General features: G+C 36.3%; 1 protein-coding gene across 3 annotated transcripts in view; it reads right to left on the reverse strand.

Annotated features, from left to right (window-relative positions):
* Nucleotides 1-302: 302 nt before the first annotated feature.
* LOC107856546 overlaps nt 303-25,140 on the reverse strand; it is a 28,393-nt gene continuing 3,555 nt past the window's right edge. The window contains exons 2-15 of one of the 3 annotated variants that reach the window (XM_047414820.1): nt 19,890-20,047; nt 19,203-19,452; nt 19,051-19,118; nt 18,826-18,895; nt 18,369-18,692; nt 14,500-14,579; nt 14,304-14,355; nt 13,883-14,036; nt 12,358-12,445; nt 8,102-8,204; nt 6,559-6,649; nt 6,122-6,219; nt 4,348-4,521; nt 318-1,990 (exon numbers count right to left, since the gene is read on the reverse strand). In XM_047414820.1, coding sequence (XP_047270776.1) covers nt 1,730-1,990; nt 4,348-4,521; nt 6,122-6,219; nt 6,559-6,649; nt 8,102-8,204; nt 12,358-12,445; nt 13,883-14,036; nt 14,304-14,355; nt 14,500-14,579; nt 18,369-18,692; nt 18,826-18,895; nt 19,051-19,118; nt 19,203-19,452; nt 19,890-20,014 — 1,938 coding nt within the window. In that variant the 5' untranslated portion in view covers nt 20,015-20,047 and the 3' untranslated portion in view covers nt 318-1,729. Of the gene's footprint in view, nt 1,999-4,347; nt 4,522-6,121; nt 6,220-6,558; nt 6,650-8,101; nt 8,205-12,357; nt 12,446-13,882; nt 14,037-14,303; nt 14,356-14,499; nt 14,580-18,368; nt 18,693-18,825; nt 18,896-19,050; nt 19,119-19,202; nt 19,453-19,889; nt 20,048-25,140 lie in introns of all 3 variants that reach the window. The other 2 variants (XM_047414825.1, XM_047414827.1) reach the window with 2 other exon arrangements.

Genomic DNA, 25,140 nt, shown 5'->3' on the forward strand with positions numbered 1-25,140 from the left:
CCATTCCATTGTTTTCTTGCTAAAAGTTGTTCTGCACATCAGATTCCAGCTTCTTTCAACCCATTCAAACCAAACTTCAGCTCTGGCTGCAAGCCTGGTGATATCGTAAGACTTAAAACCAACTGCGAAGTAGATTCTATTTTCCCACAATAAAAGCTGTGCTGTTTTTAAATAATCACTGAGAGCTAGTTAAAATTAGCAAAACGGACGAAAAAGGACGCTGGAATAAAACTTCAGATCACCTGAGAAAAAGAGTTACCTTACCCCCTCCCCCTCAAGAAACGTTCCCGAGAGAAAAATTCTCGTCACATATTCCACGTACCTATTCTTAAATATTGTGTGGCTGTAAATCATTTTATTAAGGCAGCAGAGGAATTTTAAAGTTAAACTGTTTCAAATTATGGTAAGGCGACATTCTTTTTGGGACAGACTAGAAAGGAAGAGTACCACATAAAATGGGACAGAGGGAATACTAATTTGCTTTGTATGGACTGTTTCATCTAAAGTTTTAACCGTAAAAGCCAAAGGGGCCATCTTTATTCATTCAATTATGTCTTAACAAGCCCTCTCACAGGTGAACCAATTTTTTTTTTCCGTGCAGCAAGAATGTTGAAATATTCCGTAGAGGCTGGTGGTAAGACTTGAATTCAGGACCTTTGCGTGCACATACTATGCCGACTTTTTGTGAACCCTCATCTAAAAGATTAAACTGTCAAAGCGAACACTTCCTCTTTACTTAGAATGTCTAAGAATCCGAGTAGGCAGTATACATACTTCAGAGGCTACCTTTGAAGCAATCACAATTTAAATTAACCTTTTAAATGTGCAACTTATTTCTTCTTTTCTTTACTTCTCGAACTTCTATTATATGGTACAAGTTATCATTTATGGAGATCCTGAAGGCAAGGAAGATTTTTGTAGAGGCAGGTATGACAGAGGAGGATGTGACTCAGCTGCACACTTACTCTATTGAAAAGGTGTATGGAATGATTAGAAATGAGGCTCCTAAGGTTCCATGGAGGATATTGGTCTATATTAACAAAGGGGTGCCAAAGTGGTTTCAAATGAGGCTCCTAAAGTTCCATGGAGGATATTGGTCTATAATAACAAAGGGGTGCCAAAGTGGTTGTTTATATTATACCTCGCAGTCTCGCACTACACAGAAGACTCCAAACTATGGAGAGGTTAGCTTGTTGGGTGAACCTGGACGACATTGTCTGTCCTTTATGTCAAGTGGAGAAAGAAGATATTGACCATATGCTCATCAAGTGTGGCTATGCAGCATGTGGGGGGGGGCAGCTATTAGAATGGTTAGGCATTACCAGATCAGTGGCTGATTGGCTGAGTGACATTACATGGGCAGTGGCAAATGCAAGGGGCAAAACTGCACAACAAGAAGTGTACAGAATGGCATTGGCTGGACGGGTGTATCATGTCTCGAAAGAGAGGAATGCTAGAGTTTTTGGCAATCCAGGCAGACCACCAGACCATGTAGTCAAGCAGATCATACAAGAGATTCATTGTCGAGCTCAAAAATGTAGTGAATTTACTGGTAGATTGCTGGATTTAAAATTCTATCCCTAGTATAGCTTAGTAGATGTGTTGATATTTAGGCTGCTGCAAGTTTGTGGCTTTGTCCAAACTGCATTTTTTTTCTGAGATGTCTTTCCTACTTGGTAAATAATAAACTGTTAGTTACCCCAATATATAGAGAAAACTGAAAAGGTATCTATGAACTAACCATTGGAGAAGAATGCTGAAGGATAAGAGGCAAATGCCTAACTATTGCTTCCAACCATTGCTCACTTCCTGCCAGCTTTTCAGCTCCATCACTATTTACTGCAGAATCATGTGGCCCGTAAGATGGAGCCGAGGAGATTGTTTTTAATTTGACATAGTCAGATGTAAAGGGGCTGTCAAGTGACATATCACTAGAATGATCTTCAGTTCCCTTAAATCCAGATATTGCACGAAGACATTCATCCAACACCTGCAGAACTTTTATGTCACAGTGACATCCAAAGAACATAAGATAATTACCGAATTAAGAAATCCACCCCTTCTAAATGAGATCTTTCTTGTTTCTTGTTTTTAGTAGAATTTGTAGCTGCTAAAACTAAACAGGATACAACAAAATGACAAGTTTCGACAAACAGATTTCTGAAAAAAGGATCAAACTTGCACAAGCACTTGGATTCTAATTAACTGCATGCCATTTTATCAATTCAAAATGTGAATGGTTTCACAAAGCTTCATGCTGATTAATGCATTCCCCGACCATCCTACCCAGCTGTGCTTTTTCAACCTTTTGCCCTTCATCACTCCTATAAGCGTATAGTAGTACATTATTTGCTGGCAAGCAGAATGCGAAGAGAACGATCATGTTCTTGTAACACAACCGGAAGTGCACGAGGAAGAAACAGATGTCAGACTATATTGAAACCAAAATTTGATGAACTGCAACCAAAGGTATAAATTAAGGGAGTGGACTATGAATTTTTTTTTGAACGAAAACCAAGGGCATGTGCATCCTGGAATTTAAGATATGCAATTAACAAACGTTGTGTTAACAAGAAAAGACAATCAGGCCCTAGCAAACAGGAATTCTATTGCTGGAGCACATTAAGAATTTATTTCCTTTGATTATCCTGACTTTCAAGGGAAAGGTATAAGAGCACCTGAAGTGGAAAGGGCCAAGCAAGAGATCTTGACAGTAGATCTCCATACAGCTTCACCAAAAAGAACTACCAGAACTGTTTCCTAATTCCTAGGTCTAAGTTAAAAGTGTAGAAAACCCCTAGCAAATGAATTTTTTTTGTATTGAGTGCATGGTGTGCCATATAAACAGCTGCTAAGAACGGTAACTTGCACGTGTTTTGGTGCTTCTTGTGCAAAGAAGGTGAAAATATCATCACCTTCTATTACATAGCAGAATAGTCACAGAACAGTTTTTGTGTTCAAATTGTTGGGAGTTAAATGCATACTATCAATTGTGAAGAAATGGACCTTGTGCCAACTCAACGCAAAAGCTAGCTCATGGGGAGGATTGTCTAAGGTCATATGAGGAACCACAACCCAGACCTCCTCATCCAATGTGGGACTTATCGATAAAGTTAACAACTTTTGTATTGCTGGAAAGTTTGAAGAGTCGGAGAAAACAGAAACAAGCAGAGTGGCATCACCAGAAGTAATTTGAATACATTTGCCTAACCTTAAATCTGTGGTAGTACTTGTTTGTTTCTTCCATTTCGTTTTTTTTATAATCTTTCTGTTGTTACTGCTTTCTTTTCATCTCTTCTTGAGCTGAGGGTCTATCAGAGACTCTCTACCCTACAAGGTAGGGATATTTACCCTCCCTGGACCCCACGTTGCTGTTGTTGTAGTATATAGTACTTGCTTTGTGGGTGTCGTATTTCTGTTATTTCATCTTGTCTCATGTTTTATCACGACTTTATTTACTATTCTTTCAATCTTAAGCCGGGGGCCTATCAGAAACAGCCTCTCTACTTCTTTGGAGGTGGTGGTATGGACTGCTTACATTTTACCCTCCCCAGACCCCACTAGGTAGGAATACACTGGGTATGTTGTTGCTGTTGTTGTTGTAGGAGAAAAGAAAATGGAAAACAAGAGCACTTGAAGGATATGAACTTCTTTTCTTACAGATTCAAAGGTTGTTTTCCCCTACATAAATTTTTGGAACACCCATGATAACCCTTAATTGCATAGAGGTTGAATTGTCAGCTCGGAACTCCTTATCAAAAAAAAAATTCTCGACCTTCTTTGCCGTCTTGTTTATGCATACACTCCTTGAATCTGGGACTCATCCCATGTTTTGTCACAACAAAATACCTTACTAACCATCAAAGAGAAAAAAAAAAAATTGTATACTAAAGCAATCAAGTATATAAAAAGCCGCCAATAGCTTATCAAGCAAATAAACTTACTATTTTCCCCTAAAATGTACAAGTTTGAATATTGTTTTAAAAAAAGAAAAAAAAAAAGTGAATAATACTTAACGATTGCATTGCGCAATGAAGTGATAACCCATAAAGAAGACAGCATTTTTGACTCTAGGCCACAGGTTATTTGAATCACATTAAATTTCATGAAAACAAAGTATTGGGATAAGTTACCTAAATTCCTGTTGTCTTTTCATTTGTTTTCATCCTATTGCCGAAAATAAAAAAAGAAGAAAAAGAACTTCACATTAAAAGTAAACGAAACCTCAACAGTTCTTTCAGAACCCCCCACCCCCACCCCCCACCCCCCCACCTAGTGCAACACAAGCAAGATGGAAGAAGCACAAAACAACTGGAAAGAAAACCAAAACATAGGCAGGCATCTAACCTTAATTGAAGCGGTGATGACTTTGTCTCCAATTTGCTCATTTGAGTTTCCAACATTATCCCTCCAAGACCTTGTCTCAGAAGAGAAGGTCAAGAATCTATGAACTAAAAGGAAAATCTTATCCCAACACAGGACCATCACACTAGGATAGTTGTGTGCCACAGCTCTGACGGCCTAGAAAAAGTATGGAATAGAAACATTTCAATGCAGCCAACTAAAGTTTTCAATGGTGTTCAAATTTAGACAAAATCCTCAGTATATAATGTTGTTTTCATTTCAATGTCAGAAGAAACAAAAATTAACAAAAAAAGAATCACCCAACAGGCTAGTTGCAGCTACCAAATGACAAATGAATACCCTTATGCATGTCAAAGACAGAAACAGGGAAGACGATCATCTTCCATAAGAGGTATTTTGCTTTGGTATTGCTCTTTTTTTCTTTTCCTTTTTGCAAGGCATATGATTAGATGCACAAGAATGGCATCTTTCGCTAACTATATTATCACTTGTTCAGCATCTTCAAAACAGTGCCTCCCTCAGCTACTCCTACATCAATTGATTTTTATGTTCTCACTGAACATCAAGTAAGGTGAAACTGAAAGATGCTGTAGAAGAATCCTGGTTGATTATGTAGTAATTGCACAGAGAAGATGCAACAAATATTTCATTAAAAAAACTAATAGGAGAACCAAAAGACAACAATCACAGATTGGACCCAAGCACTCTCAAACGGGATGCCAAAACAACAGCCTGCAAGCCATTACAAAGGACACACAGACAGCCTTCTGGTGTAATCAATAAGAGTTTGTACAGAGTACACGTTTTATACGCAAGACGAATGTAAGCAGCTGTAGCCTATCAAAAAGAAGTAGGCGCAACAGAAACATGTTCTGTTAATGAGATTGGAGGGAAAGAAGAGAAGCCTGTAATAGAAGGTCCAAAAGCAAAGAATATATAATTTTAGCTTTTAAATTTCTTTTGCTTACTCAAAAGCTGCTGTAGCAACCAGCGGCATGGTCTCTTTTTTTCCTTTTACCTTTTTTCCTTTTTCCTTTTGCTACCATGTGACCAAGAAGTCACAGGTTCAAGCCTTGGAAACAGCCTTAGGCAGAAAGGCAAGGTAAGGCTGCGTACAATACACCCTTGTGGTGGGGCCCTTCCCTAGGCCTTTCCCCGAGCACCGGGATGCCCTGTTTTTCCTTTTTCTCCTTTTTCCTCTTTCTCCTTTTTCCTTACTATTTTTGCTTGGGGGTGAGGGGAATATAGAGCAGAAGAGCAACGAGTGCTAGTTGAAAGTGGCCAATAATGCTTGCCTTACACTCAAAATGCATGGATTTTACATCAATAACTTGTTAACTTCACGATGAAAAAACACCCAGATAGCACACAAAAGTACGTAAAAAGAAGACCTGAGGCTTACATGAAAGAAACATGACATGCCACGCCATGGAAGATACCTTTCGAATCAATAAAATAGATCCACAGGAACAGAATAGCTCATTCAAGTTTCAAAAAGACAGAGCCAAACAAAACAAAAGAATAAAAATAACATCTTTAGGGGACGTTATTTTCATAGTTATCTTTTGAGATATCTTTTATCTGTTCTGGGTTGTAATTATTAAGTAAATTTAGAGGAGACAATAAGTTAACCAAAAGAGGGGAAAAGAAAGGGCACAGAATTTATAGAATTGCATACAGGACAAGAAAACCTAAATAATCAAGGAACCATTTTTGATACTGAAGTGCTTATGTTTAAGCTTGACAGATAGATTACCTGAAGTGCCTCAAAGCCTACTGATGAGCTTACTCCTGGTTCACAATACTGAAACAACGTAGAAAAAATGCCCAACTTCGATTGAGTACTCATGGAACCTGAATGGACAAATACAGAGGCATCCTATCAATAGTTGAATTGATCACCAGCAAGTTCACTGAAAACTTTCAAAAAAAAAAAAAGGGATTTCCTGAGCAATATGCTATTTCAGCATACACATTTTACCCAGGTAGAGATTTTTCCAACCAATAAGTTAAGTAACCACTTGCAGTGTCTAACTTAAAACAGAATTTTCCAATATTTTAACAAACTGGATAGCCTACAATGTAAAGCTCTTGATCAATTAAAAGGCTGTAATAAAGCTACTACAGTAGTTACCACCTGAACTCATATAGATCATTTTATTGATTATTTAACCAAGGAAACAATCAGATTACCTGCTGCTACTTCTGCCAAAAGCATATCTTTGACTTCAATCGAAGACGGTGAGACTGACAAGGCTGCACTCAAGCAGTTGATTGTGGTTGCCTGCAGACAAACCATGCGTTTGAATAAAGCAGCTACATAGATACATTTTTTTTATCCTTCAATATATTGTTACCGAGTTACTCTAAACTATGAAACAACAAGAGGCTTTGAAGCTGTTTGTCTCAAACTTAAACGGGATTCACATAATGCATTTAAAGAGCAACAGAGGGTCATATAGCAACAGAATATGTCCAACGGACCTTTTTAAATAGCATAATGCAACAAATTTGAGAAAAGAATAATCTGGGTATGTCTCCAAATAAAATGAAAAGCACACAACGGGTAGAAAAAGTTTACTACCACCATAAAGAAAATTGATTTGAAAGTGATTTACTATTTTCTTCAATTGGGTTAACGGGTGACAAGATACAAACTCAAGAACTTAATTGTCCAAGGAGGAGGCCATAAATACCTAGGTTTTCAAATTCTGCTAGTCTTTGAAGTAAGTCTGAGGTAACAGTAGAAACTTAGATAAAATACACTATATAGTCGTGGGTAAAATGTGCATGCATGAATGCAAACTAAGTAACTGTTAGGCCATGAAAATTATTTACTTTTTTCTGGAAAATTATTTCACTTTAGTGACAAAAGTGAAAACAGTATGTGTTTGGCTAATGAGAATTCCAAATACAATTTGGAATTGTATTTGGAAAAGTGAAATCTTTCACTCCTACTTCTCTTACAAAATTTTAAAAACAACTCAAATTTATAATCATGGTTAAACACAACTCCAACTTCAACTTCAACTCAGAAAACTATGATTTTCATGGTCAAACGGGGCCTTAATAGTATTATACAATCTAAAAGAGCATAAACCAATAAGTGCAATGGACAACTAAGGTGCCAAGGCTCAAATATTTATTGGCAAGTGCCAATAAATAAATCATGAAGGTCGCAATGATGATATTGTAAATCAGAAGAGTCCAGTTGATTCTACCTGAAGGGAAATGTGAATAACAACATAAGAAAGGAACATTTTGGAATCACTTGTGTGCGTTAATGGGCATCAGACAAAGTTACAAAATCTAGGAGTTTAGAAGATTATAAAATTACACGTGACAATCAGGAACACAATAGCACCTCTCTTTAATATAAAAATGTAGTAAAAAGAAGAACACAGAAAAAGTTATAAAGGAAAAAGAAAAAAAAAAGAAATACATGAATACAACTTTGCAAACAAAACTGTAATATGCAATAGGTTAGAAGACCATAAATCGCTCAAGCTCCAATATTGAACCAAACAATTCCTAATTAATCCTTGGATATCATATCTGGGAATTGGACCAAACAATTCCTAATTAATCCTTGGATATCATATCTGGGAAAGTCCAGCTGAATCTAAAGATTTTCTCATCACTGCCTGTAAGTTGACATCCCGTAAATGATTATTATCACTCCTGTATAAGAAGGTCCTAAATAATGTATCACAAGTTACAAGTCATTGGGACTAACCAATAGGATATTCTGGTCACTTCTATACGAAAAGCCTTCTTCAATCCTAGCTTGAATAGAAGACACAACTGTTGGCAACAATTCACGAGGCATTCTAGAATACCTGCAAAAGGAGAGACAAATTCAAGTTTCCACATATTAGAAATTCCTTGATTGTTAGAAACATACAGATTCATGAAGATCTCTTCATAGAGAACATGTTTTATATCAACCCAAAAGGAAAAACGGAAAAGAGAAAAGGTAACCATTTCAATTCCCTACACTTCAAAAGTCAAAATGTTCACAGTCGCACATTGAATAAAGAATAACACAATAACTGAAGTCCTGAACAAAAGAAGTATAGGTAATAGGACCCTCAAATTTTGAAGGGGAGCCTTCGTGCAAGGTAAGACTGCGTAGAATAGACCCCTTGTGGTCCGGCCCTTCCCCGGACTCCACGCATATCAAGAGCTTTAATGCATCGGGCTGCACTTTTAGACACTAAATACTTTTTGATAAGTAAAATATGAGAACATGTCAAAAAAAAAAATGGTCTCCTATGTTTGAGGATAGGTTCAAAGTAGTCCCTTAAAATGCACTTAACGGTTTTGGTCCTTTAAGTTTGTCAAAAGTTAACACTTTTAGTCTCCATAAATTTTTACTCAACACTATTGGTTAGTTGAATGGAAACTATTAAAAAAAAAGAAAGAAACTAACAAGAACACATTTGGAGGTACAATTTTTGTAGTGTCTACTATTTTTAATTTTACTTCTACAATATGGTGCAGCTTTTGGAGGTGTAATATCCATTATTTTTTAAAAAATCTTTATAGTATCTGGTGTAATTTTTTGTTTGTTCGATAAATACTTTACTGAGGCTAAAAGTGTTAAATTTTGACAAATTTAAAGGGCCAAAACTGTTTAGTACATACTTAAGGGACTATTATGAACCAACCCTCAAACATAAGGGATTATTTTTGTCATTTTCTCAATAAAACATCATTGCCTATAGTACTTATAAAAAAGTACCAATATCCTTGTATGAAATTTCCTATTTCAAAAGCATCCTTTAACTAAGAACATAGAAGGGCCCGATGCATATAGGAAGCAGAACACTCCCTCTCAATTAGGAGTGGCAGTTTGATATTCCAATCTTGGTTTCATTATAAAGGCAAGTTCTATAGAGTGATGGTTAGACCGAGTGTTGGCCTGTTGAGAAGGCCCACATCCAGAAGATGACGGTAGCGGAGATGAGAATGCTTCGGTGGGTGTGTGGGTGTACTAGGAAAGATAGAATTAGAAATGAGGTTATTCGAGATAAGGTGGGAGTGGCTTCGGTAGAAGCCAAAATGAGGGAAGCGAGGTTGAGATGGTTCGGTCATATGATGAGGAGGAGCACGGATGCCCCAATGCGGCTGAGGTGTGAGAGGTTGGCTAGAGATGGTTTCAAGCACGGTAGAGGTAGACCGAGGAAATATTGGAGGGAGGTGATTAGACATGACATAGAGCAGCTCTAGCTTACCGAGGACATGACTCTAGATAGGAAGTCGTGGAAGAGGCAGATTAGGGTAGAAGATTAGTTTGAGTTTAGAATGTTATATCTTTTGGTGTACTACTTGGAGTATCTTGTTTATGGTATTATTGAATATGTTAATTTATATTGTATCTTATTCTTTCACTATTTCTTATCTTAGATTGTTTTATTTTGAGCCAGGGGTCTATCGGAAACAGCCTTTTTATCAACACATTTGAGGTAGTGGTATGGGTTGCGTACGCTTACCCTTCCCAAACCCCACTTGGTGGGAATATACCGGGTATGTTGTTGTTGTATGAGGGCAAACAAGATATTTTCAGCAGCTTTTCCCTTCTCCAGCTTTTCTTTACCCACCTCTTTTCTAACTCTTCCAACACCCATCTGGTAAGCATAATGCACACTCTCCAACCCCAACCCCTCCTCACGAGAAACACTGTCTTCCCCTAACTCTGTTGTCATTCTAGCTCCATCCTCCTAGTAGCTTTTGCTATTTCTTTTTTCCCTACTATGTGCCCACCCATACACCCTCCAGTTTTGCTGCAGCACCAAATCTTCTCAGGCACTCCTTTCTCCAACCTCCATTCTCTCAGCATTCAGATGTTACCACAACACCTCTCCCTCGCTCCCACTGCTGAACATGAAGAAGGGAACAGAGAAAACCAAAAGGGAGGAGTCTTTAACATTTTTGTTACTAGTGTACCAAAGAAGGATAAGAATAGAGAAAATGGTAGACGAAAGAGAATGAATGTCCGGACAAGAAGCAAAAGAAGGATAGAGTGCAAAGGATAAAACTGCAAAGAAGAGAAAAAACTCAAGGATTATAGAACCTGACACTGAAAGAAGGTGTGTTACAGGAAAAGAAGTAACCATATGATGGAGTGAATGCTATTATACACCAGATATGATCCCATGATGTTGCTCTGAGAATGCATATCATGGAAAACTAGTAAAGGAAGGGGTTTGCTGCTATTTGAGGGAGTAGGGTTAGATCAGAGGAAAATGGTTTGGGTTTTATTACCATTTTCCAGTGAATCAATAATTAGAGAAGCTTTAGAGAACCTTATTATAAAAAGGCAATGCAATATAAACAAAGATCACAATTGGACATTCTGACAAGATAACCTTTTCTTCTTATAAGTAAAGATTTTATTAAAAAGGTACCAAGCCGGTACAGAAAAACGTACAAGACCTAGCAGCATACTCTTTAATCCAATACTATATATCTCCCCTAGCAAGTACAAAAGTCCAAATACTTGTCCATCTATCTAAAGTACGGCTATAGCACAAAAAATACAGATTTTTAATGCATTTGATATTTACTCAAGAAATCTGTAGCTCCTTCCCATCAAAGCATGCCTTGTTTCTTCCAGCAATAAGGTCCACATTATGCAATTGGAAGTAGTTCTCCATATTGGCTTTAAGCTCTTTTTAACTTCAGTAGTTGCCAGGCTTCTAAAAAGCTACTAATTTTCTCTGGTAACACCAACGATAAGCCATTATGCTTAAGAAAAGTTCCAAGCATTGTCTAGGGAATCTGAAATGCAAGAAACGATGTTCAACTGTTTTATTCTGAATTGCAGAAATAGCATCTACTACACAAGGAAAGACCTCTGCTTTGTAACTGTGTTTGGCAAGCATCCCTAGCTCCTAGCCAACCAAAAAAAGGTGTTCTCGTAGGTGCTTTAGTTTTCTAAATCATCTTCCAGGGCCAGTTAGCATAATTTTCTCCAGATTCATCCGCTTTCACTTTTTGTAGCTAGCTCCTCTTCCTTTGTCTTCTCTAATTCCATCCAGTCCCTCTCCTTTCTCTAATTATTCTCCAGGAAGAGGGAAATAATTCTTGAACGCTATTGGTCCTTTTCACATCACTTCATCCAGATACTGCTAAAAAAAAAGGTAATCACTTGATCCATATTGTTTGAAATATCAAACTGACAGGCATGGAGTAGGTCGATTTTGACTTTTGGACTCCTTCACCTCCTACACATTGAAGTGATAAACTGAAAGTTGTTCCTAATTTATTTTTTTGGAAACTGGTGACTTTAGTTGTTCCTAATTTATTTCATCGGTCATTTGATTGAATGACATGGCCACCTCTCCAAACACAAACATAGCACCCCTACCCCCCCAATGACCTTTCTTTCTCTCCTTAAAAATCTCAACCAATAGCATCTGTCAGTAATTCCTATGTTCATAGCAGCTAGTGCAAGCCTGCTCTCTTCTTCATCTTCCCCTCGTCCTCTTTTCATCTCTTAATTATTATCTTCAACTTCTATGGATTGTCATAATTGAAGCTAGAGCCAAATGAAAGATCCAGAAAAGAAGATGAGTGGAAATGTGGGACAATGAGGGTCCAATAACTAGTTTATCGCTCGATCGCTGAGGTAGTTCAAGGATGAGGTCTATTTGTTGATCTTTCGTATAAAATTCCATTCTCCTATATCCTTACACTTCTCGTTGTTCAAAAATGAAAGTACTAGCGAAGCATGTAGCAAAATAAAAGCAATAGAAATTGAAACCCTGCATGTCAAATCAACTTGGCACTGGAAGTGTAATTTTTTGAGCTTTCATCTTTTATAACAATTGTGCTCACCAAAGTCTATCAAGTCAAGAGGGCATAGAGGATCAGTTTTATTGGTATTAACATCTACCAAAAATGTGTACTGAAGATAAGAGCTAATAAAATTGAATGCTAAGACAGAAGAAAATTAAAGGCCGTGTTTACATTAGAAGAAATTCTTACGGTGTGGATGATATCAAAAGCATCAAAATTTTGAACAAGGACGCAAGCAATCCACTGTGTGTTTCATGTTTGATTAAGTATAAAGTCCCTACCATCAGACATTGAAAACAAAATCAGTTATATTCAATTAAAAAGGGATTTCAAGAAGGCAAAATCTTAAGAAACAGAGATGAAAACAGAGACCTCCCATGAAATCTCCTAATCAACATGAAATTTGGATGATAATCCACTTACTTGATTTAAGCTTTTGCCCACCCTAAAAGGACAGAGCATACATCCTCGCCCTTCTATTTTAAATACAATTCTTGAAGTTTGGTGATCACCTCATTTAAAGGCTTAAACGGTTAGAAAAAAAATACTTTTATATACTTAATTATGTCTTCAACAATCCGCCTCATGTACAGTCTAATTCTTTTAATGGGTCAAGTACATGTAAAATTTTCCTAGTAAAAGGGTGTTGGCGAAACTTGAACTGAGAACCTCTTCCTGGTATCTTCTGTGTGAATTCCTATTATAAAATCTTAAGCTTTTAGGGAGGGCATACACGTTATTTAGTAAAATACATCTTCAACCTCCCTTATTTTGAATTGTATATAACCAAACTTATTTTTCTTGCATATATTTTGAATTTCACGTAACCAAACTTATTTTTCTACATAAATTGACAGCTTCCTCTTTGGATAACAATAGTTGAGAAACTTGGAGGACAAAAAGACGTGGAACTTCACTTCATGTTCAAAAAAACTTTTCTTGTTTTATGTAGTGATCAATGAAGTAGGTGATAGGCAGAGCCAGGATTCCAATGTAGGGGTTCAAAGTTTGAAGAAAAACTAGTCAAAGGGGTTGAACATCTAATATATATAGAAAAAAAATAATTTTAGACACGCATAAATAGCACAATTTTCCGCCGAAGGGTTCAGACCCCTTGCCAAAGGCTGGCTCCGCCCTTGGGTGATAACTCCAAATCCCAGCAAAGACAAAAGCTAAGATTTTCTCATCTGCCAAAGCCTGAGTTTGTGGGAGGTAGCAGGTACCTCGTGGAATACACAAGTGTGCACAAGCGGACACAACATTATCAAGAAATTATAAAGTACATTTGTAAACATTTTTAAAGTTTAACCTTGTAGAAAAAGCACACTTTTAGTTAATTAACTATGTTATATCTCAACAATATACATGTATGTGTGTACCTATACATATGTGTGTGCATGCATTTTGGGTTGAATAATGCAGACAATTGAGATATTGGGTTTTCATATTCTTTGTGCATCTTTAAGACAAATTTTCTATGGATTTGTGATTATTTAAACTGTCATTAAAATCCAAGGGACGAGTTTCCAATTCATATAAAATGCCTTTGGTTGTTGAAGGATTTCTATAATGCTTGAGACGATATGGGGATATCTTGTTATAGAAAGAAGCCTTACAGAAGTCTGCTAACATAACCTAAACAGTTAAAACGTAAACAAGACGAGAGTAAATCAAATCAAGCTATAACATCAATTCAAGAAAAATTCTGATGTACCTGAGTGCAACTGCATTAAAATCTGTCCAAGGGAGCTGGAGAGTGCCATAAATGACCCACATTTAGCTGATTCCTTGAATTCGGCAACCTGAAGAAAAACAGATGGCGGAGCATCCAGCATAGCCCTGATGGCAGAAGCAGCTGCAACCCGTGCCTAGAGCAAACACAGTAACCAATGTTACTAGCAGAAACACAGTGCTAAAATTCAAGTGATACTTCACTGTACATGTTATGACAAAACTAAATTAACATGTAGCTGCAAAATAATTATACTTCTCTTTTTTGACAAGACTAATTATCCATGTCCTTAGTTACAAATATTACTTCTCCTTTTGGAGGAACCCCCTCTCTCCTTACCATAGGATGGAGGTGGTGAGAAGGATACACAATAGCGAAAAAAAAAGTAATAAAGTAGAAATACCTTGAGAAATGGATCAAACAGCAAACAACTCATCAGTGTTGCCTCATACCTCCTGCAAATAGCAACACAAAAGAGGGGAAAGGCAAGGGAAGGTACACCAAACAAAGTAAAATCAGATACATGAGTAGACATCATGGTATAAATCACTTGACAGGTATATCAACTCACTGAGCAGATGAAAAAACAAAATTCTAACCTTGGCTGTAGGACATCACTAGATGGTAAGAGCATTGTCCACTGAGCCGTAAATGATTTTGGATCAGCTAGACAAAGGTCCTTCAAGGAAAATTCGACTATTCAATAAAATTAGCATTACACATAACCCAAAGAGCACAGAATCATGTTTTTCCATGAGATGTCCATGTCAACTATGGACAATTAACTGCCAAATAGCTCCCACACAGGGCTTTTTCAATAACACATCAATTAAATAGCTACTAGAAGACTTAGACCTTGTTTGGATTGGCCTTGGCTTAAAACCAAGTGCTTATAAGCACTTTTTTAGTCTATCCAAACACTACAAAAGTGCTTAAAAGCTATTTTGACTTATAAGCACTTAAAATAAGCCAATCCAAACAGGCTTTGTATACAAGAATCAAATTAATCTATCACCAGCTTATGTGAATAAAGACACATGTATGAAAACCATTCACAGACATGCTAATTACAACACAATATATCTCTGACTTACTCTTTACTATAATCAAAGAAGAAAAAATGATATTGATAAAAAATGATATTGATAACTTATCTATAATATATTAAAAGTGTGAAGACCCTTAGAAATATGATTTGAACTTTTTACCCTTCATTAAAACACTCTTTTTTTAGATAAAATCGTCTTTTTACTATTTTTTTAAAATTATAATTATACATAAAAACTAATAGTATATATTTTTGATAAAATAAAAAATCACCATTATTAAAAAAGCCCTAATTATAGTACCTTATATTCGGCAAATAAATACAATCATAGAAGTAAAACAAAATTGTTTTATTAGTCTAGAACTGTACAACTTGTTTATATATTTTTGGAAAAAATAAAAAATCACCATTATTAAAAAAGTCCTAATTATAGTACCGTATATTTGATAAATAAATACAATAGTGCCTTATTTAAAAATTTGAATTCAACGTGTTTCAATCAATTGCTGCTATATTTTGGTGGTAAAACTTTATTAATTAAATACTTTGTTGGCAGATTACATCTTTAAGGGATAAGAGTTGAATACTCATCAACAACATTGAATCAAATTGTTTGCTCCATATATTTGGTGGTAAAGACAATCTGATAGGAGACTGGAGTTTTGCGATCATTATCACATTGTTTTAGTGTATTTTTAAAAAGACAATCTGATAGGAGACTGGAGTTTTGCGATCATTATCACATTGTTTTAGTGTAGTTTACAGATCGTAGATGAATGTCGCTTGGCTTTGAGGATTTTTTTATGTAAAGGTTAGTTTTAATTGCATTGTTTTAATATCTTTATTGTTGCATTGTTTTATTTTAATTTATAGGTAGTTGTTGAATGTCAGTCGGCTTTAAAGAATTTTTTTTAGGTAAATGTTAGGTTTAACTGTATTGTTTTAATATCTTTATTAGTGTACTGTTTTATGGTAGTTTACAGGTCGTAGATGATAGTTTGCAGGTCGTAGATGAATGTTGATCAACTTTGAGGAATTTTTGTGTAAAGATTAGGTTTAATTGTATTGTTTTGATATCTCTTTTATTGTATTATTTTATTATACTTTACAGATGATAGATAAATGTTGGCTGGTTTTGAAAAACTTTTTAGGTAAAGATTAAGTTTAATTATTTTGTTTTGATATCTCTGATTTGAGAATTTTTTTATGTAAATGTTAGATTTAGATGTATTGTTTTGATATGTCTATCATCATATTATTTGTTGAAGTTTACAAGTAGTAGATGAATGTCTGTCGGCTTTGAGAAAATTTTTGTGTAAAGGTTAGATTTAATTGTATTGTTTTCATATCTTTATCATTATATTGGTTTGTTATAGTTTAAGTTTTAGATCAATGTCAATCGACTTTGAGAATCTTTTTGGTAAAGGTTAGAATAAATTCTCCATCTTTACATATTCAAAAGATGTTGAATTTAATTATTATACACATCTTTATCATCAATTTAAACAAAAATTCTATTTAGTGTAACATTTGAATTTATTAAAGTGTACACCTAAACTAGTTCAAATAAGTACATGAAAGAAAGAATAGATGATATTGTGACCCATGAATTACTTTGAGCCATCACATCAGCTAACTAGTGAAACAAAAGTACATGTAGAAATCAGAACTGTCAAAAAAGTCTGATTAGCAGGCCAACTGCATCCCGCATTCTCATATTGGTACTTGCTCACCAAGAAAGAAACGAGGATGATGAGAGAAAGGCATAACTTTGGATATGTACCAAGCCTTTTATTATACGTAAGGTAAAGTTTTATATAAGCACCATCATCAAGAGTATGCTGACGTGTACAGCAGAGTACATCGAAGAAGATCCTACAAGTTGTGAAAAGAATGTGTTCCAAACTTTTAATAGTAGTAGCCTGCTCGTCTTTATTGTGAATATTAGATTTGTGAATTTTTATTTCGAGGACTGTTCACAATTATAACGTAAAAGGATTTTGACAGAAATTTTGAAATTGAAACACCATGTGGCACAGGGAGTAAAGTAAGAATTAACGCAACCTCGTAGAGGTAGCAAGACTGTAAAGAAGATCAAGAAATCCAAAATGCTACAGTAAGAATCACACATACCAATCAAATTAAGCAGAATGATAGCCAAGAAACCTTTATTGATTCATTTTGTAGTTATCAATCAGATGTAACCAAACAAACCCAAAGTACATTCAATCCCTATGTATCTATACATGTATAATAAAAAAAAGAAAGTCAAGGGAACAGTCTGTCACTCATACAATAAGGCATCCCTAATACTAACACTATCCAAAATGGGACTTCCATAATCAATCCAGGTACATCATACATTGTTTCTCCTCCTTTTTAACGATCAAGTTAAGCTGTGGACAGACATGTCAAAGATGGTTAGGACACCCTGACATAACAACACTCCAGATGCAAAGTACCACAGAATGCTGATCTAAGTCAAAGAGCAGCACATCCAGGATCTTGAGGTCAACTATCTCATTAAGAATATTGAATAAGTTAATTGCTAGACCGTCAAATTGCTTGTAAATTTTATTTTTTATTTTTTTGGTACGTCAAATATTTCATTACAATACCCCAAGTTGGTGTCAGAAGTATAAATCACTCAAACTAATTGATTCACTCGACTCTCTAATTTACCAGCTATCTGTACAATTTAGTAATACAAAATTTTGCACAGTCCAATTCCATGTAGATTATCAAGTTTTTGGGTAAGTCAAAACATTTCATTACCATATATGTACCAAGTTGGTGTCAGAAATATATAAAAAATTATTTGTAATAACTCGAACCAAATCATCCACCGGCATCTCACAAATTTACCAACTAGTAGTCTACACAACAAGTATCCTGTCTTTGCACCGAAAACATTGCTGCATAGTAATTGAAACTGTCTTGTCTAACAATTTTTGGAGGTGGCCAGCATCACTTAATGCTGAGGAATATAACAGTACCAACTTTCAAAAAAAAAAAAAGGTAATTGAAACTATGTGTACACTTTCTTTGCATAACAGCTATAAACATGCAGATGATGCATACCTTCCATGTTTCCTCATTTATTACTTTGCAGTTCCATTAACATATATGTTCTTTCATTCTGTTTGGTAGCGAAATCAAACAAAAATTATGAAGTTGCAGAAGTAAGAAATGAGAAGAAAAGAATCTTTTTCAGAAACTAACTGGAACTCAAACCATTCCAAAAAACCCAACTATCAACAACAAGAACCATAAAGCTATTGAGTAGAACCTTCCAAATTCATCTCGAATGAGACACCTTTAGATTTTGATGTGATGTTTCAGTACACAAAAGATCAAGCAGGACATAAGATATTCAAACCATGAAACAAATTGCAAGAAATAAGTTATTTTTGGAAATACCTGAATACAGATGATCGCAGCTAACCTAGTCTTGCCATAGGGTGTATTGCAAGCACCCCGCCCTGATCCATCACTATCACTGCTTTCTGAATCAGATGACATTGTTAGTGATTTCTCGTCCTCCAACTGAAAACTTTTCAGATTTTTATTCCGTAAGTGTGGAGGCATATATCTGCCTGTTTGTGATGTTGTTGATTCTGTCAAATCTGTCTTGATGCTCACAGAAGTAATCTGCTTCTTATCAGTGAGGGCAAACATATTGTGTGATTTATTAGCAAGGCCATAATGAATAAAATTCCTCAAAGTCACAACAAAACCTGCCACCTAAGAAATAAAAGGAAATAAATAACAATATCAAAAGTTGCAGTCTATTAAAATTCAACTTTTAGCTATCAAAAAAAGGGGGAAAAGAAAGCAAGAATGATTTCGACATCAAAGAACAGAGTACATTCCTTACATGGCCAGACAACGGTCCCTTGGAATCTATAAGAACCAAGTGCAGGCAATGAAGAAGCGAGGTATAAAACCTGAAGAAAAGATCTTCCACCATATTATTGATAAAAAGATCAAGAAATTATATAATACACATAAGCAAATACTAAGCAAGGAACAAACAACCCAGGCCTGCACCCTGGTCCCTTCAAAAGAAAGAAAAGTAAAGAGCAACGGGATAAGAACATACCGGGCAGTGGCTCCATCTTCCTTAACAAGGCCTTTAGATGCCACCGTTTCCAAAATGTTTCTAAGGATCTAATTCACAACACAAACTCCTAAATAAAAACCTGTAAATGAATTTTAGGAGGCACATAAATCAGTCTTAAGTAGCATACGCACCTCAATTGTTGATTGCCAAGTGTCAACTGGTAAAGAAGATCCAAATCTTGAATATAGTTCCCCAATCACAGTAAAAGCTACTGTTTCAACTTCCCATAAACTGTTGTAACCAGATAATTTTTTCTTGCCTCTTGAATTTGACAAATTACCTGCCTCTTGTTGAAGACTGGAAACAATTCTGAGCAGGAAATTTAGTAGCTGAGTGTGTTCAGCTAACAAACCTGTACTTTCACTTGCAGCCAAAAGACGTCTGAAAGTAGTAGATGCCAATACAAGAATCAGAAAAATCAACAATCAAAAGCTCAAATCTGGTGTATTCAAAATAACAAAATTTTGTTTAATGGAATAAGAGAATGTCTAAACAACCCTATAAAAACTAGGAAGTGCTCAAATGAGGTGTATTCGGAATAACAGGATTTTGTTTAATGAATAAGTGAATGTCTAAACAACCCTAATAAAAACTAGGAAGTAACAATGGCACAGCAAAAAAGTAAGAGATAAAGACACAATAAAGAATTCAAGTAGAAACCAAATAAGTAGAACTAAACGAGTAATTCCTCTATTCCAAAATTTGGTAAGTGACGAGACTGATTATCTGTCATTTGAAAAGTGCAGATTATGGGATGAAAGGAAAGATGGAAAGAAGGATAGAGAATAGACACAAAAATGCAAGGACAGAGAGCAGACCTTGAAGTCTCAGAACATTGTTTTATGGCTCTAACCACGGAAACATCAGCAGTATTAGCTTTCTCAAGAGTTTCAACTATGCTCCTTAGGGAGTCAAACAAAAGAGGCCAAGAACTAGAACTCATTTTTCAAAAACCAGGATTAATGGCATAATATATCTGCAAAACAGCAAAACATAATAGTCAATATAATGTAACGTTTATCGATCTTTGATCAAAGGAACTTCTCTTTTTATGATAAGATGAAAGAAAATAAAGAGAAATTCTCATAATTCGGACTAATGATAATGAAGATGATTCTATCTCTTGACAACATCATCCACATTCTCATTCGCTTTCTCAAATTAATCAAGCATCAACTTTGTTCTTCATGTGGGAAGAATCTCTTGGATTATCATGTCTTCAAGAACCTTAATGGTGAGACAGAAGACCTTGCATCCCTTTCCATTTGAGCATACATCGTTTTCCTTTTCTTTTTCCTTTTTTTTTTTTGATTAGGTAAATAGACTCATTAATCACTAGGCCAAACTCGGCCGTATACAATAGCATACAAAACGAAAAGAACCTACAACAAGATATGGTTCTCTACAAATTACACTCAATCCTCTATACAACCCAGAACTACATGGGTGCACCAAAAAGATAAGTGATCGGAGACTACTTCTCAACTGTCCAAAACTAGCTTCTACGCTTTCGAAAGCCCTCTTGTTTCGCTCACACCAGACGATCCACATCAATGCCATAGGGACAACATTCCATGCGCTGCACTTTCTCCTGCTTCTCCCAGCTTTCCAACAGAACAACAAGACCTTCACAGACCTCGACATCACCTAAGACATACTAAACCAGCTAAACATATCCCACCAGAGTCTCATACCAGACTACAATGTAGAAGAAGATGATCTACATCTTCGCCTCCTTTTATAAACAACACCAACTAATGCAAACAAACTTTTTTTTTAAAGATTTTCCGCCATCAAAATCACCCCCCATAGCAGCTAACCAAGTGAAGAAATATACCTTCCTCAGCACCTTAGGAATCCAAATTGCCTTTTCAGGAATAGCCTCCTCCACCCTGACCGAAAGTTCTCATAAAAAGATTCGACAGAGAATACATAATTGTTCCCCAACCCCAATCTCATCGTATCTGGTCTATCGACTGGCTCACATTGTTGATGGAGTAGACCTAGCATCCTTTAAAACTCATCCACCTCTCAATCCTGAAAATCCCTCCTAAACATCAAATTCCAAATGTTTCTTCCGCTTGCATCCCTTTAATATGTTGGACTACCGCCTCTCTGACATGAAGCCATAAGCATACGAAAACTCATCTTTCAGCAAAATGTCTTCATACCATTTATCTCCCCAAAAACTAAAGCAAAATGTTTCCATATATCTTCCCAAAACTAACTCTTCCCCCATCCCTTACCCTAAAAGAGATGTTTCCAGAAAAATCTATCCATTCCTCGACACTTCGCACACAAAGGCCACTATGATATCATTAGTTCTCCAATCCCCTGCCATCACCCCATATTTATCTATTATCACCCCTCTCCGTAAGGATTGAACCTCCGCCCGAATCTCCACAACCATTTCCCTAAACAGAGCTTTGTTGAAAACCCTCAAACTTTTTACTCCCAACCCTCCCCACTCTTGGGTATTGTCACAGTCTCCCATTGAACCAAATGATACTTTTTTTTGCCCCATCCAATAAATCCCACATAAAGTTTCTTTAAGCCTCCAATTTTCCTAGAACACTGGTGGAGCGTGAAACAAGGACACATAATAAGTGGGGATGCTCAATAATGTGCTCTTTATAAACACTTCCTTCACACCTTTAGACAAACACCCCTTTTACCAACCTGCAAATCACTCCTCAACCCTTTGAAGTACTGGATTTCACACACTAGTATCCTTATTTGAGTCTCCAAAGGTAATCCTAGATAAGCAGAAGGGAGAGCCCCTACCTTGCAATGCAAAACCCAAGCGAGCAACTCAATCTTGTCCACCTCACCAACGGGAAAGATATCGCATTTTTTGAGATTAATATTAAGGCCCAACACCATCTGAACCCAAGTTAAAACTTGACCTAGAAAATCCAACTGAACCTCATCTGCATCACAAAAAAAACAAGTTATCGTCTTCAAATAAAAAAAGGGAAACCGAGAAGGACCTAACATCTCCAACCGCAGCACTGAACCCCTTCATGCGTCTTGCCAAAACAACTCTATCATCCTACTCAAAGCTTTCATCATCAAAATGAATAGCAAAGGTGATAAAGGATCCCTTTGCCGCCCCCTCGAACTACCAAAGACCACATGAATTACAATTCACCAACACTAAGTAACGCACCGAAGATATACAAAAACTGATTCACTTTCTCCATTTTTCTCCAAAGCCATCTTCAACATTATGAAATCAAGGAACTTCCCATTTACATGGCCATATGCCTTTTCAAGATCTAACTTGCACAACACTCCTAGCAAACCAACTTCCTTATCGAATCTACCACTTCGTTTGCCACCAGGGCCACATCTAAAATCATCTAACTTCCACAAAAGCATTTTGTAAAGATAATATCATCCCATTCAAGACCTTCTTATGTCTATTAGAAAGAACCTTGGATATAATCATGTAGATGCTTCCCACTAGACTGATAGGTCTATAATCCCCGATGTTTGTAGTCCCTCCAGGATAATGACAACAACTAAACCATTTAAGCTCCCTTGAACTCCCCTCTTTATGGAATTCATCAATTGTTAAGTTATATCCGTGCAACATTCAACCACCTCGCTCACCTCCTCTTACTCAATAGCCCTCTCTAACCACCCACTAGTTTCCCTTCCAATGTGACGAAACCTTAAGCCCTCAAGTTTGGTCTCAATTCCGCTTCTTCTTTGAACAAACGCTCATAGAACTTAACAATTGCCCCTTCTACTTCCTCCTCTTCCGGGTGCACTTCCCAGTCTACCTCCACTAACTCTATGAAATTCCTCCTCATATTTTCAACTACCACCCTATGAAAACATTTTGTATTTACATCCCCCTCTTCTAACCATAATGTCTTCGACTTTGACTCCAACTCACCTCTTGGGACACCAAAGAAGCTAACCCCTTATTCAAACCCAATTTCTTCTCCTTCTCCATCTCCTCCAACTCTCTTCCCCCTTCTAACCCCTCTATCTCCCCACCTTGTCCCTCATTTTCACTCTACCACCCATAACAACAACCAGACTTCTTAGTTCCACACCCTTAAATCTTTCTTAATCATTTTAATTTCTTAGCAAGCGAAAGGAAGGTCGTCCCTCCACAACATAGATACTCCACCACCATGTCACTTTCTCCCTAAAATCAACTGCTTTTAGCCGCATATTCTCGAATCTGATTGGAGATCTCGTTTTTCTTCCTCTACTATCGTTTTCCTTTTTAGCCTCATTTATTTGAAAAACTAAATGCCCTTTCTTAATACTTTTAACACAATATGACAGACATGTCATTAACATATAGGCCTAACAAGGAATTATTTCTTGCTCTGGCTCTAGCAGTATGGAAAATTTAGCACCATTAGTTCTTGCAATGCTTCTAACACATTATTTGTAGAAATATTTACCAGGGATATTTGGTGACAACTAGTTATCCGAACCATAAATCATCTGCATGTTATTATAATTTTACAGGGCTTCACTTATCAGAAAAGAAAAGGCATTATAATTTATAAGGATTCAACTTCAGATACGACTAGGAGGCCCTGATCATCATATGCGGAACTTGATCTTGCTTCAAGAAAGTGTCATAGAGAGTATAGACTGGGTTTTTGGGTGGCACAAAGACAAAGGTCTTTCAAGCATAACTTTTTTTTCTTATACAGGTGGTATCAAGTCCAGCTTGCGCTCACCTCGAATATTCCACCGAATACCTGCCTCGAATATTCCACCGGATACCTGCTACCTCTCACCAATACATGCACCAAGTAATTTTTCGCACCAAGGTGTTTTCTGACATAACTGACAAGTTCAATTAGAATATCATTGATCTTATACAATTAGGCCTCATTTATTTGCACCTAATGGAGGTCTGAATCTGAATGATTCAGACTTTAGACCATTAAGTGCATTCTTTTTTCATGAACATTTTGGCTCTTAATAAGTCTGAATAGGTCTTAATCATTCAAATCTGGAACTAAGTATTAATCATTAAGAGATATTCTTGTGTTGGATAATATTCACTATCACTCTATCCATAATCATCAATCACCACCTCTAACCACCTCTGTCACCACCACCATTGTCAACCACCACCTAACTACCAACCGCCGCCGCCAACCACCTCTACCAACACAACCGCCATTCACAATCATAATTGCTACTAACCACTATTTTCAATCGCTACCATATCTACCACCTCCATTATTTTAATTATATCCGCCGTTATCACCGCTATCAACACCAATGCCAATGCCAACACCACCACCATCACCAACCACTATCGGCCAATCTCAACTACTAACCAATTCATCTATCACAACTAGCGTCACCGCTAACTACCACTAACACATCATCTGCATCCACACATTCTTCAACCACCACCACCATTGTTACCAGTGTCGCCACATCTACCACAACTTCAACCACCATATCTTTACTAATAATCATCCCCACCATCACAAATATCAACACCAACATTACTAATCACTAACATCAATCATTATCACCACCACCACTAAAAACCATCTCCATTATCACTAACAAATATAAATATTTTTTTCAATCAAATAATAATTTTATTGTATTAAATCAAATATTTTTCTAATATATAATTATTTTTTATTTTGAATTATATTTTTCATTATATATGCAAATAAATAAATTTTGCATATTCAGATATTGAAAAACAAATAGTCTTAACCATTGTCTGAATCTTAACAAAAACAAATGCAGCCTTAATCTTACTTTTCCTACTTAATAAAGAAGACCTTCTCTTCTTCAAACCACTTCTTCCTCTCTCCGTTAATCAAGTTTTTCATTATAAATTCACAAGATATAATGGGGCAATTGAGCTGCACAGAGTAGCTCACTACTCAATTACAAATCCCACAAACATCCATTGTCAAAAGAACATATATTAACTCAACTATCTAGCATACATTACCACAATAAAACTTGCCATACTTCTGACAGAGTATCTCATAATCTAGAAAATTAGCAAACTATGTCATCATAACAATCTATTAAGATATAACTCAGGTATACCCA

The sequence above is a fragment of the Capsicum annuum genome, chromosome 1 (assembly GCF_002878395.1).
Source record: "Capsicum annuum cultivar UCD-10X-F1 chromosome 1, UCD10Xv1.1, whole genome shotgun sequence".
In the NCBI taxonomy this organism is placed as follows: Eukaryota; Viridiplantae; Streptophyta; class Magnoliopsida; order Solanales; family Solanaceae; genus Capsicum; species Capsicum annuum.